Source organism: Rhinatrema bivittatum, chromosome 4 (genome assembly GCF_901001135.1).
Source record: "Rhinatrema bivittatum chromosome 4, aRhiBiv1.1, whole genome shotgun sequence".
Lineage (NCBI taxonomy): Eukaryota > Metazoa > Chordata > Amphibia > Gymnophiona > Rhinatrematidae > Rhinatrema > Rhinatrema bivittatum.
In genome coordinates, this window is record NC_042618.1 from 365,931,765 (window position 1) to 365,945,512 (window position 13,748).

General features: G+C 45.1%; 1 protein-coding gene across 2 annotated transcripts in view; it reads left to right on the top strand.

Annotated features, from left to right (window-relative positions):
* LOC115091020 (haloacid dehalogenase-like hydrolase domain-containing 5) overlaps nt 1-7,872 on the top strand; it is a 77,076-nt gene extending 69,204 nt beyond the window's left edge. For both annotated transcript variants that reach the window (XM_029600802.1, XM_029600801.1), the window contains exon 8: nt 7,250-7,872. In XM_029600802.1, coding sequence (XP_029456662.1) covers nt 7,250-7,646 — 397 coding nt within the window. In that variant the 3' untranslated portion in view covers nt 7,647-7,872. The remainder of the gene's footprint in view (nt 1-7,249) is intronic.
* Nucleotides 7,873-13,748: the final 5,876 nt, after the last annotated feature.

The window sequence follows — 13,748 nt, forward strand, 5'->3', positions numbered from 1 at the left end:
AGGCACTGCTACATAACCGAGAGTGACACTTGCAGTTCCTCAGTATGTCTCCAGCAGATGAAAGAAGTGCAGACCTGCATTCTGATAGCTTGGAAAAAAAAAAAAAAGAGTGTGAAGAAGTTTTCAGGCCTGTTCTCAATTGCTGATTGGGGGCAGTTTGCCAGCTCGGCGAGGGGCTGAGTAGGGAACTGCGTGGCTCAGGATGTGTGCAGCACCTTGAGCTGGGATAGTGACAGCAGCGGTGTTTCTCTTTTCACGCCCGGGTTTATTTTTAGCTGCTGGTTATTTTTGTTCTCGATGCTGTCTCCCGCTGAGCACAGGAAAAGCCTGTCGGGCCTGTGGGGGAGGCAATACCACCTCAATTCAGCCCTTCTCTGCCCTGGCTGCGCCTGTGGAGGCAAGGGAGCCTCGGATCAGGGGTCAGGCGCTGCACATGTGCTGCAGACCCTGTGCAGGAGGCCCTGGGGGGGGGGGAGGGGCGTGGGTGAAAGAGATGGTGGCCATCTTAGCTGCACGTGGCAGGAGTCCTGCCATGGATGGAGAAGGCAGGGACTCCTCCCCCGCTTTCTCCTGTACACCAGGAATCTGGAGAAGGGGGGAAACGTGTCAGCAGACACAGGGGAGGACCCAGCACCCGCAGAGCAGGGAGACTGCGACACTTTCTGCAGATTTTGTGGTGTTACTGCATGAGGCCTATCTCGCCAAGAAGGAGCTGGCAGGTAGGTAGCCAGCCTTAGACTTCCCGGGGCAAGGCTAAGATATCTTGGGCTGAGGTGCCTACGAGGACGGGGACCATTTTGCGTTTGGGCCTGGATCGATCCCAAAGGGAGGAGGATTCCTCTGAAGATTCAGTTGGCACGGATCTGCAGGGCGATGATCCGCAAGGGGACCCACAAGTGGACCAGGGCACTGATCAGGGTGCAGACTCGGCAGCTGGTCCGATGGGTGACCTGGATGTAGATGAGGTCCCTCTGGTGGAAGTGAATGACCCGAGAGTAGTCAGGTTATTCCATAAGGAGAAATTGCGGACTCTCATCCCTCAGGTTCTGGAAGAGCTAGGGATTAAGGTTGCATAGGAGGATTCAGTCAATGAGGGGGTAAACCCGGTGTTGGTACAGACTGCATGGATCGCCGAGGGCATTCCTTTTGCTGAAGAAGGTGAAGAAGCTCATCATCCGGGAGTGGGATTTCCCGGAAGCTGGATTGAAGGTTGCCAGGGCTATGGCCAGGTTGGGTACCCTGCCAGAGGACTTCTTAGAGCTGAGGAAGCTGCCACAGGTGAATGCGATGGTGTTGACTGTGACAAAGAAAATGTCCATTCCTGTGGCAGGGTCGGCGGCCTTGAAGGATGTCCAGTACCGGAAGCTGGTACTGTTAGAGACTGTTTGAGGTCTCTGTTCTGAGGGCTTGTTTGTACTGGGTGCAAAACAAGATAAGGTCGAGGGGACCTGTGCGGATTTTGGCCAGGATGCTCGGTTGGAAGCAGGGGTGGCCTATGTGGCGGATGCCCTCTATGATATGCTTCATGCTTCGGCTAGGAATATGGGGTCCGCAGTAGCCATGCAAAGGCTCCTGTGGTTACATAATTGGTCGGCGGATGTTTGATCGAAGGCACATCTTTGTAATCTCCCCTTTAAAGGAAAGTTGTTTAGGGAGGATCTGGAGAAGCTGATGAAGCATTTGGCAGGTTCTAAAGGGAATAGACTGCTCGAGGATAAGAAGGGGAATGAGAAGACCTTCCTGCCTTGCACTTGCTTCCATGAGATGAGGAGAATTTGCTCCACCAGAAGTTCTTTCAGTTCCATGAAGAGCCAGGGTTCGGGAAGGCAACAGTCCTTTCGATGCACCCATAGGCCAGCCAGATTTAGTTCAGACAGGGTTCCAGAGGTGCAAAGTCCATCCAATGAAGGCAGGCTGGTTCACTCTTCCTTGGTGGCTGTCAGAGGAAGCCTGTCCCAGATTTACGAGGAGCGAACTAGAATCACTTCAAACAAGTGGGTGCTGGACGTAATAAGGCACGGCTACACTTTAGAATTTTCTCAAACCCCCCCCCCCCCCGCCCCCCCTCAAAGAGGCCTTTGTGGTGTCCCATTGTGCTTCGCCCATCTAGCAAGAGGCAGTAGGGGACACACTTCTGCAGCTGCAGGAATTGGAGGCTATCATCCTGGTGCCGTAATTGGAGCACAGTCAGGGGAGGTATTCCATGTAGTTTGTGGTTCCCAAGAAGGAGGGCTCATTTCGGCCCATTTTGGATCTGCAAAGGGTCAATGCAGCCTTGTGAGTGCCATGTTTTCGGATGGAAACGTTGCAGGTGGTGATTGCAGCAGAGTGCAAGGGAGAGTTTCTGGCCTCCTTGGATCTTATGGAGGCATATCTCCACATTCCCATGAGAACAGACCATTAGTTTCTTCGCTTCACGGTTCTAGGAGAGCATTTTCAGTTTCAAGCTATTCCCTTCAGGCTGGCTACTACTCCAAGACTGTTCACGAAGGTGATGGTGGTTGTGGCAGCAGCCCTCAGAAGAGAAGGGATACTGGTACATCTATACCTGGACGATTAGCTTGTTCGGGGAAAAGTCGGAGGTGGAGTGTCACTGTTCCATTTGGCGAGTGACAGAGTGCCTGGAGTCCCTGGGCTGGGTGATAAACCAGGCAAAGAGCCAACTGGAACCGTCCCAGACCTTGGATTATCTGGGAGCATGATTTGACACCAGGATAAGCAGGGTGTATCTTACCCCAGAAAGGGTGCTCAAGTTGCAGTCACAAGTGGTTCGGCTGCCAGTCCCCAAGGTCGGGGATTATCTGTAGGTGCTAGGGTCCTTGGCTTCTACTCTGGATTTGGTGCCATGGGCCTTTGCGCACATGCATCCACTTCAGAAGGAGCTCCTGTCCCATTGGAATCCATTGTAGGAGGAATTCCAGCTGCTGCTCCAGGAGGAATCCAGGTCCAGTCATGGCCCAATTTGCAGAAGGGAGTGGATCTGGAGGTTCCGGACTGGGTGGTAGTGACCATGGATGCCAGCTCAGTGGTTGGGGAGCAGTGTGTCAAGGATCTGCAACCCAAGGGCAGTGATCTCCAATGGAAGTGTCCTGGTCAATCAACCATATGGAAACAAGGGCGGTTTGGAGGGCACTGTTACTCTTTCTTCCTCTGATTCAGGGACGGGCGGTATGTATGTTCTTGGCAATGTGACGACAGTGGCCTATATCATTCGGCAGGGCGGAGCAAAGAGTCACTTGGTGGCTCAGGAGGTTCATGATCTCTTTGCCTGGGCAGAACTTCATCTAGCAGCTCTTGCAGCCTCTCACGTGGCAGGTGTGGATAATATGCAGGTGGATTATTTCAGGTGACAACAGCTGGACCCAGGAGAATGGGAGCTGTCAGCAGAGGCCTTTGTGCTTGTTCAGCGCAAGTGGGGCGAGCCCCAGTTTGATCTCATGGCAATGAGGAAGACTGCCAAGGCGGCCAAACTCTTCAGCCGAAGGAGGGAGTTCAATTCTGCAGGTATCAATGCCCTAGTTCAGCAGTGGCCAGAGAGGCTCCTGCTATATGTCTTTCCCCCTTGGCTGCTTGTAGGTCGGGTGTTGCTTCACATCGAGCAGCATCAAAGATGAGTGATCCTGGTGGCACTGGAGTGGCCATGCTGTCCATGGTTTGCGGATCTAGTTCAGCTAGTGGTAGACAGTCCCATTCAGTTAAGCCACCTGAGGGGAGTGCTATGTCAGGGACCCATCTTGTCGGAACAGGTGGATCGTTTCTGTCTAGTGGCTTGGCTTTTGAGAGGTGATGTTTACGCTTGAAGGGATATTCGGAGCCAGTGATTTCTACTTTTCTTCAGACTGGAAGATCCTCCACTTCTTTGGCATAGATCAGAGTTTGCCGAGTGTTTGAGTCCTGTTGTGAGATGCATGGCGAGGATCCCTTGCTAGCTGGCATTGCTCACATCTTGGCCTTTTTGCAAGTGGGCTTATCTAAGGGTTTAGCCTATCATTCACTCAGAGTTCATGTGGAAGCCTTGAATTGCTTCAGGGGAGGGTTGCAGGGCCGACTTTTAGCATCTCATCCAGACGTAGTATGTTTCCTTAAGGGAGCGAAGCATTCTTGTCCTCCAGTTCATAGGGTTTGTCCATCTTGGAATCTTAATTTGGTTCTTCGAGTGATGTGTGGTCCTTTTGAGCCTTTGAGAGAGGCTTATTTGAAGGATCTTACCCTGAAGATGGTGTTCCTGGTGGCGATTTGCTCAGCGAGACGAATTTCTGAGCTCCAAGCCTTATTGTGCAGAGATCCTTTTTTGAGAATTGATGGCGTTAATTCTGACGTTTTCCGAATGACGGTATATAAAACTCTATAAATAAATAAATAAATAAAATTTCCAATGATGGTGTCTCATAGAGTGCGGATTCTTCCTTTTTGCCCAAGGTAGTCTTGGCTTTTCATCTTAGCTAGACAATGGAGTTGCTGGGCTTTTCACACCTGACTTTTGATTCCTCCCATGCAAGGGAACTTCATCTTTTGAACGTGCATTGGGTTCTCCTAAGATATCTCAAGGTGACTAATGGATTTCAGTGCTCAGACAATCTGTTTGTGTTTAGTGGACCAAAGAAAGGTTGCAAAGCGACTAAGAGTACGATTGCTTGGTGGTTGAAGGAGGCGATAGTTTTGGCCTATATTTGTAAAGTTCGGTCAATCCTTGAGGGATTGCGGGCGCATTTCACTAGGGTACAGGCAGCCTCCTGGGTGGAGTGTCAGTTGGTGTCTCTGCAAGAGATTTGTCGAGCAGCAATGTGGTCCTCTTTGCACACTTTTACTAGACATTACCGTTTGGATGTCAGGGCCCCAGAGGAGGCCTTCTTTGAAGGTGTGCTGCATGTAGGTCTTTCGGGATCTCACCCAGTCTAGAGGCTTGGGTACATCCCACTTGTCTGGACTGATCTGGGGTATGAACAGGAAAGGAAAATTGGTTCTTACCAGTGAATTTTCATTCCTGGAATACTCCAGATCAGTCCAGACTCCCAGTCCATTATGATTATTTTTCGAAAGACCTCTCCTGATTCTGGATACTGCTGGTGATGCAGAATTTAAGTTTTGTGCTGCAGAATAAAACTGTATATAGTTCTCAGTTGGTTGAGACTTGAAATTCCTTTTTCTTGGTCCTAATTCAGGGGTCAGTTTGGTTGGGAGTTCCAACTTGTTCCCCAGCTCACTTTAGAGGGAGAGATCCTTGAGGTTTGGAGTTAGACATCTTGGCTTGGGTACAGGTCAATACTGAGGGACTGCAGGTGGCACTCTTAGTTATGTAGCAGTGCCTCAAAGTTTTTTCTGCCTCCATCTGCTGGTAGGGATGCATTAACCCACTTGTCTGGACTGATCTGTAGTACTCCAAGAATGAAAATTAGCAGGTAAGAACCAATTTTCCTGTTCTATAACTTGCATGCATGTTATAAAATAGCCTGGCCGCACACATATGTGCTCCTAATTTTAAGTGGACATGCGCCTAGGTGCACAAATCCTAATTCTGCTGCGTAAGTCAGGGTATTTTATAACTGGCATGCATTCCATGCCATTGCTAACTTCACCAGTTCGTTGACCAGTTTGCCCAGTTAAGAGCTAGGTCCTCCAAACCTCCCTGGTTTGATAGCCTACACTCCCCCAGTTACCACAGACCCTTTAAACCAAGTAGAAATGGCTAATTTATTTTACTTTTTAAGTTACACCTCCTCCATAGCAGAAGTAAAGTTACACGGCAGTGGACAGGGGCATGTAAGTGTTTAGATGCATGTCTCTTGGCCATGCCCTGAAATGCCCACACCGCACCCCCTTTTTTTGAAATCAAGCAAGATATGCACATAGTGGGAGATATATGCACATCTGGGTAGCTTTTAAAATTCAGTTGGCGCGCATAAGCCCGACTTGTGCGCCGGATTTTTAAAATTTCCTATCATGTATACATATAGATAAGCACCAGAAAATGCAAGATAAATATCATTAGGGAGAATCACTCAGGTGAACCTAGGGAAGGAATTTGTGGTCAACTGTTCAGGTAGACAAGGAGGTAAATGGTGCCTAGCAAATCGCATTGCTCCATCTTCCACAGGCAAACAGGGGGGATATGATAGAGGTCTTTAAGATCATGAGAGGTCTTGAACGAGTAGATGTGAATCGGTTATGTACACTTTCGGATAACAGAAGGACTAGGGGGCATTCCATGAAGTTAGCAAGTAGCACATTTAAGACTAATCGGAGAAAATTCTTTTTCACTCAATGCACAATTAAGCTTTGGAATTTGTTGCCAGAGCATGTAGTTAGTGCAGTTATTGTAGCTGGGTTCAAAAAAGGTTTGGATAAGTTCTTGAAGGAGAAGTCCATTAATAGCTATTAATCAAGTTTACTTAGGGAATAGCCACTGCTATTAATTGCATCAGTAGAATGGGATCTTCTTAGTGTTTGGGTAATTGCCAGGTTCTTGTGGCCTGGTTTTGGCCTCTGTTGGAAACAGGATGCTGGGCTTGATGGACCCTTGGTCTGACCCCGCATGGCATGTTCTTATGCAGTACTGGTACCTGTCTTTGCTGCATGTATACTTCTTGTACCTTGATCTTTCAAGAACGGAAGCATCTCTACCCAATTTCTGTTTTACTTAACTTCTGTGGTGATTTATCAATATAAAGAGAGGGTTGCTGAGAATGCCGTCCTCCATAGTCACATGTAGTAATGGATTTGGGCAGACAGCATCCCTAGCAACTGCTTTCTGTGTCCCACCTTCAAATCTTTCCGCCCTAGGCATAGGAGGCATAAACCCAGGCCTGGTCATTTGCAGCTGCCTCAAAAGAGAACGCATATTTTAATCCAGACAAAGTTGTCAGAATCCCAGTTGTGAAACTTGTAAGCCAGTAATTTTGCCTCAACAATTCTGTACTAAAATGAATAGTACATTTTTAGTAAAATGTTAATTCTATAGCTCTTTGCTGTCTTTTTTTTTTTTTTTCTCAGTGAGCGTTTAATTTCCTATCCTGCATTACGAAGATTTGTTCACCTGAAGCCAGAGAAGCTTGTTGAATGTATTCACTCCACCCTCTGTCCCCGTATCTCTGTTTAACAGAAAAGTCTTCTACTTCCCTTAATGTTTTTTTGGAGATAAACCTGATAGTCCCCTCCCCTCCCCTCCCCACCCCAACCCAACTAATATAAAATAATTTTGTGTTACTGAGCTAAGTTTCTTTCTGTACTGATCAAGCATTCCTTTTTATAGGGATAATCTAATGACAGATATCTACGGTGCTAACCTTTATAACCAGTACCTCCAAGAGGAGAGCTCAAGGAAAGGCTCAAAGGCCCGCATGCAAGCTGCTGCTGGGACACGCGCTGCAGCTGTCTCTCAAGAAGATGAACCAATCAATGCATGGGAAGGGGAGCTGTCAGCAACAAGTGCCACCAGCTGCAGGTCTATTCTTGTCTGCACGGGGATCTACGACCCTCGCCTAGAAGTGCCCTCAAATCCTAGCGACTGTATCACTGAGACAGTATTTCATGGACACAGAGATTTCAGGTTTGATCCTGCTTTGGTAGAGCCAGGCCATGTTGTGGAAGACGTCGATGCTGCTGTAGACCTGGTCTTCCAGCTGGAAACATTTTCACCTAAAGAATAAAAGGACTTATGATTTTTATACTTCATGTTACAGGCTCATACCTGGCTTTTCAGACAAAACTGGTTACTTTTTTTGAGCATATTTAAGTTTTTGCCAACCTCATGAGGTCCATATTCAGACACAGTCCAGCTAGCAAAGTTAGCTGGATAAACTTATCCGGCTAACTTCGGAGGTATATTCAATAGTGAAACCACACTATTGAATATAGCTGACTAACTAACTGTAGCCGCCTAACTTTAGGACAGACTTAGCCGGCTAACTCAACTCCTCCTAGTTACGCCCCTAACTTAGCCAGCTAAATTCTAGCCAGTTATCTTATTAGCCACTAGAATTTAGCCGGATAAGTTCCCAAATATTCATTGAGCCGGCTAACTAAATGCTTTTGAATATGGACCTCCATGTGTGATTGTTAAACATGTTAACAGCACTTTATTTCCATGTAGTTCTAACCCTTGCATGACATTGATATTTTAAATGTTCCCTATAATTTAATTCTAGTCTCTGTAGTGGTTAGTTATTATAGCATCATGCTAATGTTTCTAGTGCAGTCTTAATGTAGATTGATAAACAAATGCTCTGTATTTTTAACTTGATACATTATTCCTAATGTATCTTAGGGCATCAAAGTCTTAACTTACATGCAATATTCTTGCCTTGATATGAACGGGAAGGGAAGGATATCTTAATCCTTTCTAAGGCCACTAATGATTGCTGCAGGAATAGACCAGCAGGGGGTGCTGAAAGTAGTGCAGTTAGTACTTTGCCCCTGGTGTGTCTGTTGTTGACTATCCTTAGCGTTTTTCTGTTAGTTCAATACTACCTGCATTATCTAGAAAACTGCCTTCATACATATACATGTACATAAGTGTGTTTGTGTATGTGAAGATGGTTTTCTGGACAATGAGAGTATTGCACTGACAGTGTATCAAATGCTGTTGTGAGCCGTTCTTGATGACTGCCCAATCTGTTCATAAGAGGACTTCATAATAAGAGAAGGGCTGGGAAGACCTTCTACAGAGGTATGGAGCCAGGCAATTCTCTTTATAAACTGGAAAATAAAATCTTAAGTACAGTAGAAAATATCCTCCCGTTCAATGTAATAGACTAATCCACTGATGACCAACTTAATAAGGTGACATCTGTTTTGGAAGAGAAAGTGAGAGATTAATCTACATCTAATCAGATGATCTAACTACAGTGTAATGGGCATTATGAACAAAATATGTTAATGAAGCTACATGGTACCCTCTGTTTTAAAAGAGCTGCACTTATCTTTGCAGCATACAAAATTTATAACATTTACACAGTAATCAGAATTACTATCAGTTACTAGTTTGCAGTGTTTTGAGCAGCTCCTCTGGATCTGTGGAGGCATCAGTACTGTCAGATCTTGGGAGCTGCTTCAAGAATTGCAGTGATGCCTTAATAGTAGAATGGTTGATTAATATCAGGTGTTAGGAGTTCAACTGGGCACAGCTTCATGTACAAAAAAAAATAAAAAAAATATGTAGATTGTTTTTCTTATAACTCTTCTGTTAGCTCAAGAAGTATCTTTAGAATCCAGGTGATATACACAGGGCAAGGATTGCCCAACTCTTGACTTGAAGTTCAAATCCAGTTTGGCAGTTAAACTTTCCTTGAGATATGTAAGTGATGTTTGTTTGTTTTTTTGTTCACTGTAGCTCTTGTTTTTCAGTGGTACTTTGTTTTGATCTGTGTCCTTTCATTTAAGCAGTGATTTAACTTATTGGTCTGTTACATTTTTATCCTAAATGCTTTTATTGTTTTTAACAAATATGAGTAAACCTTTTTCTTTTTTAAAACATATTGTAGCATTTTAATTGTACAGTCTACTGTGAAATTTCAGTGGTACAGCTAGCCGAAGGACAAATAGCCAGTTATGAAGTCATTAGTGCAACAGCACAATCTAGATAAATGAGTTGCAAGTTTTCTGCAGTTCTAGATCCACATAATCTGTCTGCTGTGAGAAAGAATGATGACCTCCATGGGATGCAAATCTTCACTGGAAGTCAGGCACCCAAAGGCTGTACATCACACAGCAGCTTGGTCAATTCGGTATTGGTTATGAAGGATAGATTGAATGCAGCAAAACAAACTCTCTAGAATATGTGTAGATGCACTTCTCAAGATGTATCAAATAGTTCTAAAATGTTCACTTTTTTGTATATTTTGTAAATAATTGTTCATGGAACATTAATTTTTTACTCTTTCAACTAAATCTTCATTGGGATGATAGGCCAACCAAATGGCTTCATGGTAGTGCTGTCTGCTGCCATATAGAAAGCCCATGATTCAGTTCCCAAATTGAATCTTCTGTTCCCCAGGTTGACTGGTACTGGGGATGCTGTGGAGGCAGTATTCAGAGCTGCTGTGGGGAGGGAGTCATGGTCATTTCTTAAGGTTAACACCTGGTGGCTGGATTCAGGATCCATGATTTCAGGGTTCTGGGAAGAGCCTTGTTGCAATGTTTGGACTGTGTGAATTGGTAGGGGATATAAAATAGTGGAAAAAATCTCTGGGTAGTTGTAAATATGGGCTCATGGCACCAAGGATCCCAGCTCTGGTTTCGATTCAGCGGGAGAACCAAAGGATCTGGAAGAAACTAGCAGGTCAAAAAAGTAAAGGCTGTCCTTGAAAATTCTATTTTGGCACATCTTAAGGCTGGTAGGTACTATAAAAGTTCCAAAAATATCTCAAGACAAATATGAGGTTTAATTTTTTCCTGAGCTTGGATTACATGGAATCTGAATAGGTAAATAGGATTGTCAGTGGGTTAGGAAAAGGGACGGAAAATAGATGCTCGTAAAATTGAGCGACCCTTTTCCTAACCCACTGACAGCCACCTCTCCTGGGCATCTGCTGCCGAGGAAACGCTAGGGAGCGTACAGTTTGTCCCAAGCCTCCTTTTTACTGCAGCAGCCAATTTAAATATTAAATAGGGTGCCCCGGAGAGTGGGCACTTAATCATAAGCGCCTGTTTTCCCCACAACGATATTGCATTGGCCTGAGTGTGGTTCATTAGCAAACCTGTGGGTCTCTGTTTCCATCTGTTGGTTGGTGAGCATAATCTATGCACCTGGACTGGTCTGGCTAGATTAAGAGGAAATTATAATACATGGCACTAAAAATGTTAGATTAAAAAAAACCCAATCATTATGTGGTCTGGATTTGATAATATTTCTTTTTATATTATTAGTGTTTCTACCTATGACTGCTTTCACCTTTTTGGAAGTATTAAGTCTGAGGAAGTACAGAAAAGCAGTATTTTCTGCTTTTCTATACACTTTTTGGGCTGCTCAAAAATTAATGCTTGCTCTGGACAGGCGTTTATTTCTGAGGGTAAAAATGTCCATGTCGGGCGCACATTTTTTTTTTTCTAATTGGGGGAGATAACTAATACCCTCATCAACATGTATTTGTATGTGATGAGCGCTATTAGATTCACAGGGGGTTGGATGCGCTAATCCCGTTAGAGCATAAGGGGTTGTGGACGTGTGTCAAAAATGCACGTCCAACCATGAGTTAACAGGTGCACTGTACTGAGCACACTGTATTGCATCGGCTTGATTGTGCTCAAGTGTATGGATCACACTGGCAGGAGAATCCTCTCCGGGAATGTGGGGAAAAGAAGTAGGCTGATCAGCAATGAGAGAAGGGGGCGGCGGGGTGCCACATTTGGTTTCCTGGCTCAGCCTGTTTCCACTGGGAATGGTGGCCATGTTGGAATCACTGCAGGGGGGAGGATCAAATTCAGGGCTTCCCTCCTTGGTTCCAGTGAGTCAGAAATCAGCCACAGCCCTATCTGGAGCAGGGCTTTCATCAGCTTATAAAGAGAGGGAAGCAGTACGTCCCTAGGCTTGGGCTTCCATTTCCTCAGTTTTTAAGGTACCTACAAAAGGCTTTCTGCTTGGGGCAGTCCCTTCTAAGGTGTCTTCCCCCAAATTTCTGATATTGAGGGCAAGGGTCTGAAGAGGGTTAGGAGGCAAGAGGACATGAATGAAGAGATGGAGGATGCCACATCTTCAGGTCAGAGGGTTTCTTAGTGGATTTGAAGGTGCTGAGGGAGAGTGGCAGGGATTGTGACTTGGAGGAAGGAGATTTATCTTTGTGAAGATGAGGATGCTTCCGTGATGATTCATTTATTCCACAAAGAAGAGCTTTCGTCTCTAATTCCTCATTCACTTCAGGTTTTGAATATTATAGAAGAGAAAGGAGAGGAAGGTCCTAGTTCTTCTGAGGATCCTATTATGACAAGTTTAGGGAAGTCTAGTAGATCTTTTTCTTATTGTATCACTCACTTAAAGATTTAATCTATCAAGAATAAGATTGTCCAAAGGCCAGTTTTAAGGCGGACATTCTCTTTTAAAGCTGTATCCCAGGAGAGAGAAACTGGTGGTCCGAAAGGTGGATGAACTGGTTTGTGCAGCTGCCCTGAATGTGCAGGACAGAAAGAAGCCATCCTTGAGCAGGCCTTTGAGGCTTGTATGGTGCTGCAGATGGTGGCATATAGCTGTATTGCGGGTAGGGCAGAATTGCAATTGTCTCAGCAAGCTCAGGAAAGTTCCTTGGAAGGTAATTGTGCTTCAAGATAAGGGAGTCCAAATAGAACCAGGGGCTGCCTTTCTGGCAGATGCCTGCTTTGATTTAGTGCACAATTTGGCCAGGATATGGTCTCTCTTGTGTTGGCTAGACATTGCTGTGGTTGTGGAACTGGTTGGCAGAGTCAATTTCTAAGACAAATTTGACCAAGCTTCCATTTACGGGGAATCTGGTTTTTAGAGAGGAGCTCGAGAAGCTGGCAAAAGCCTAGGGGAGATCAAGGTGCCTAGGCTTCCAAAGAATAAATCAAAAGGATCCTTCCAGCAGTGGGCTTCCTGGAATCATTTTCGATAATGAGTAAATTGACTTGATCTTCAAGTGAGCAGAGATCTAGACCCTTTAGCAAGTTCTAGGCCTTTTGAAATTCCGAAGTAGGTAAAGAGGGAAGTTCAGGATCTGCAAGGACTTTCTGAAGCACCCAATTGAAGGTCTGAGGACCCATGTTCCAGTTCTGCAGTCAGTTGTCCAGTTTTTACAGGAAGGTTGTCAGGGAAATGCTTAATTATCATCTTTGCATAGGGGCTGTAGTTCTGATTCCAGTGGGACTGGGGTTCAGTATTTGATTTACTTTGTGGTTCCCAAATTAGGCTACCTTTCGTTCTTAGATTTGAAGTATTTCAATTAGGCTCTGAAAGTTCCCCATTTCAGATGGCAACATTAAAGTCTTTCATCGTGGTGGTGAGGCAAGTGGGGAGCATCTGATGAGGCATAGCTGCATATTCCCACAAAGGAAAATCATCAGAAGTATCTTTGTTTTGTAGTGCTAGGGCGTCATTTTCAATTTCAGGCTTCTACCCTTTAGTTTAGACATTGCCTGGAAGACCTTTTCCAAAGTGGTAGCGGTGGAGGCTGCTCTGCATTGATAAGGATGATGAACTAGAATTACTTATCTGGATGACTAGCTGATCCGTGTGATGTTAGTTCAGGAGAGTGAGATGGCTACAGTCAGGATTCTTCGTTACAAGAGCAGAGCTTACATAGAAACATAGAAATGACGGCAGAAGAAGACCAATCGGCCCATCCAGTCTGCCCAGCAAGCTTTCACACTATTTTTTTTCTTTTTTTCTCATACTTATCTGTTACTCTTGGCCCTTATTAGTAACTTTTTGGTTCTAGTTACCTTCCACCCCCGCCATTGATGTAGAGAGCAGTGCTGGAGCTACATCTAAGTGAAGTATCTAGCTTAATTGGTTAGGAGTAGTAACTGCTGCAATATGCAAGCTACTCCCACGCTTATTTGTTTACCCAGCCTGTGCCATTCAGTCCTTGTTGGTTGTTCTCTGAATATAATTCCTCTTTTCTTTATTCCCCCCTGCCGTTGAAGCAATGAGTTGCGCTGGATATGTATTCCAAGTGAAGTATCAGGCTTAATTGATTTCGGGGTAGTAACTGCCATAACAAGCAAGCTACACCCATAATTATTTGTTTACCCAGACTATGTAATTCAGCCCTTCTTGGTTGTTGCCTGAATATAAATCCTCT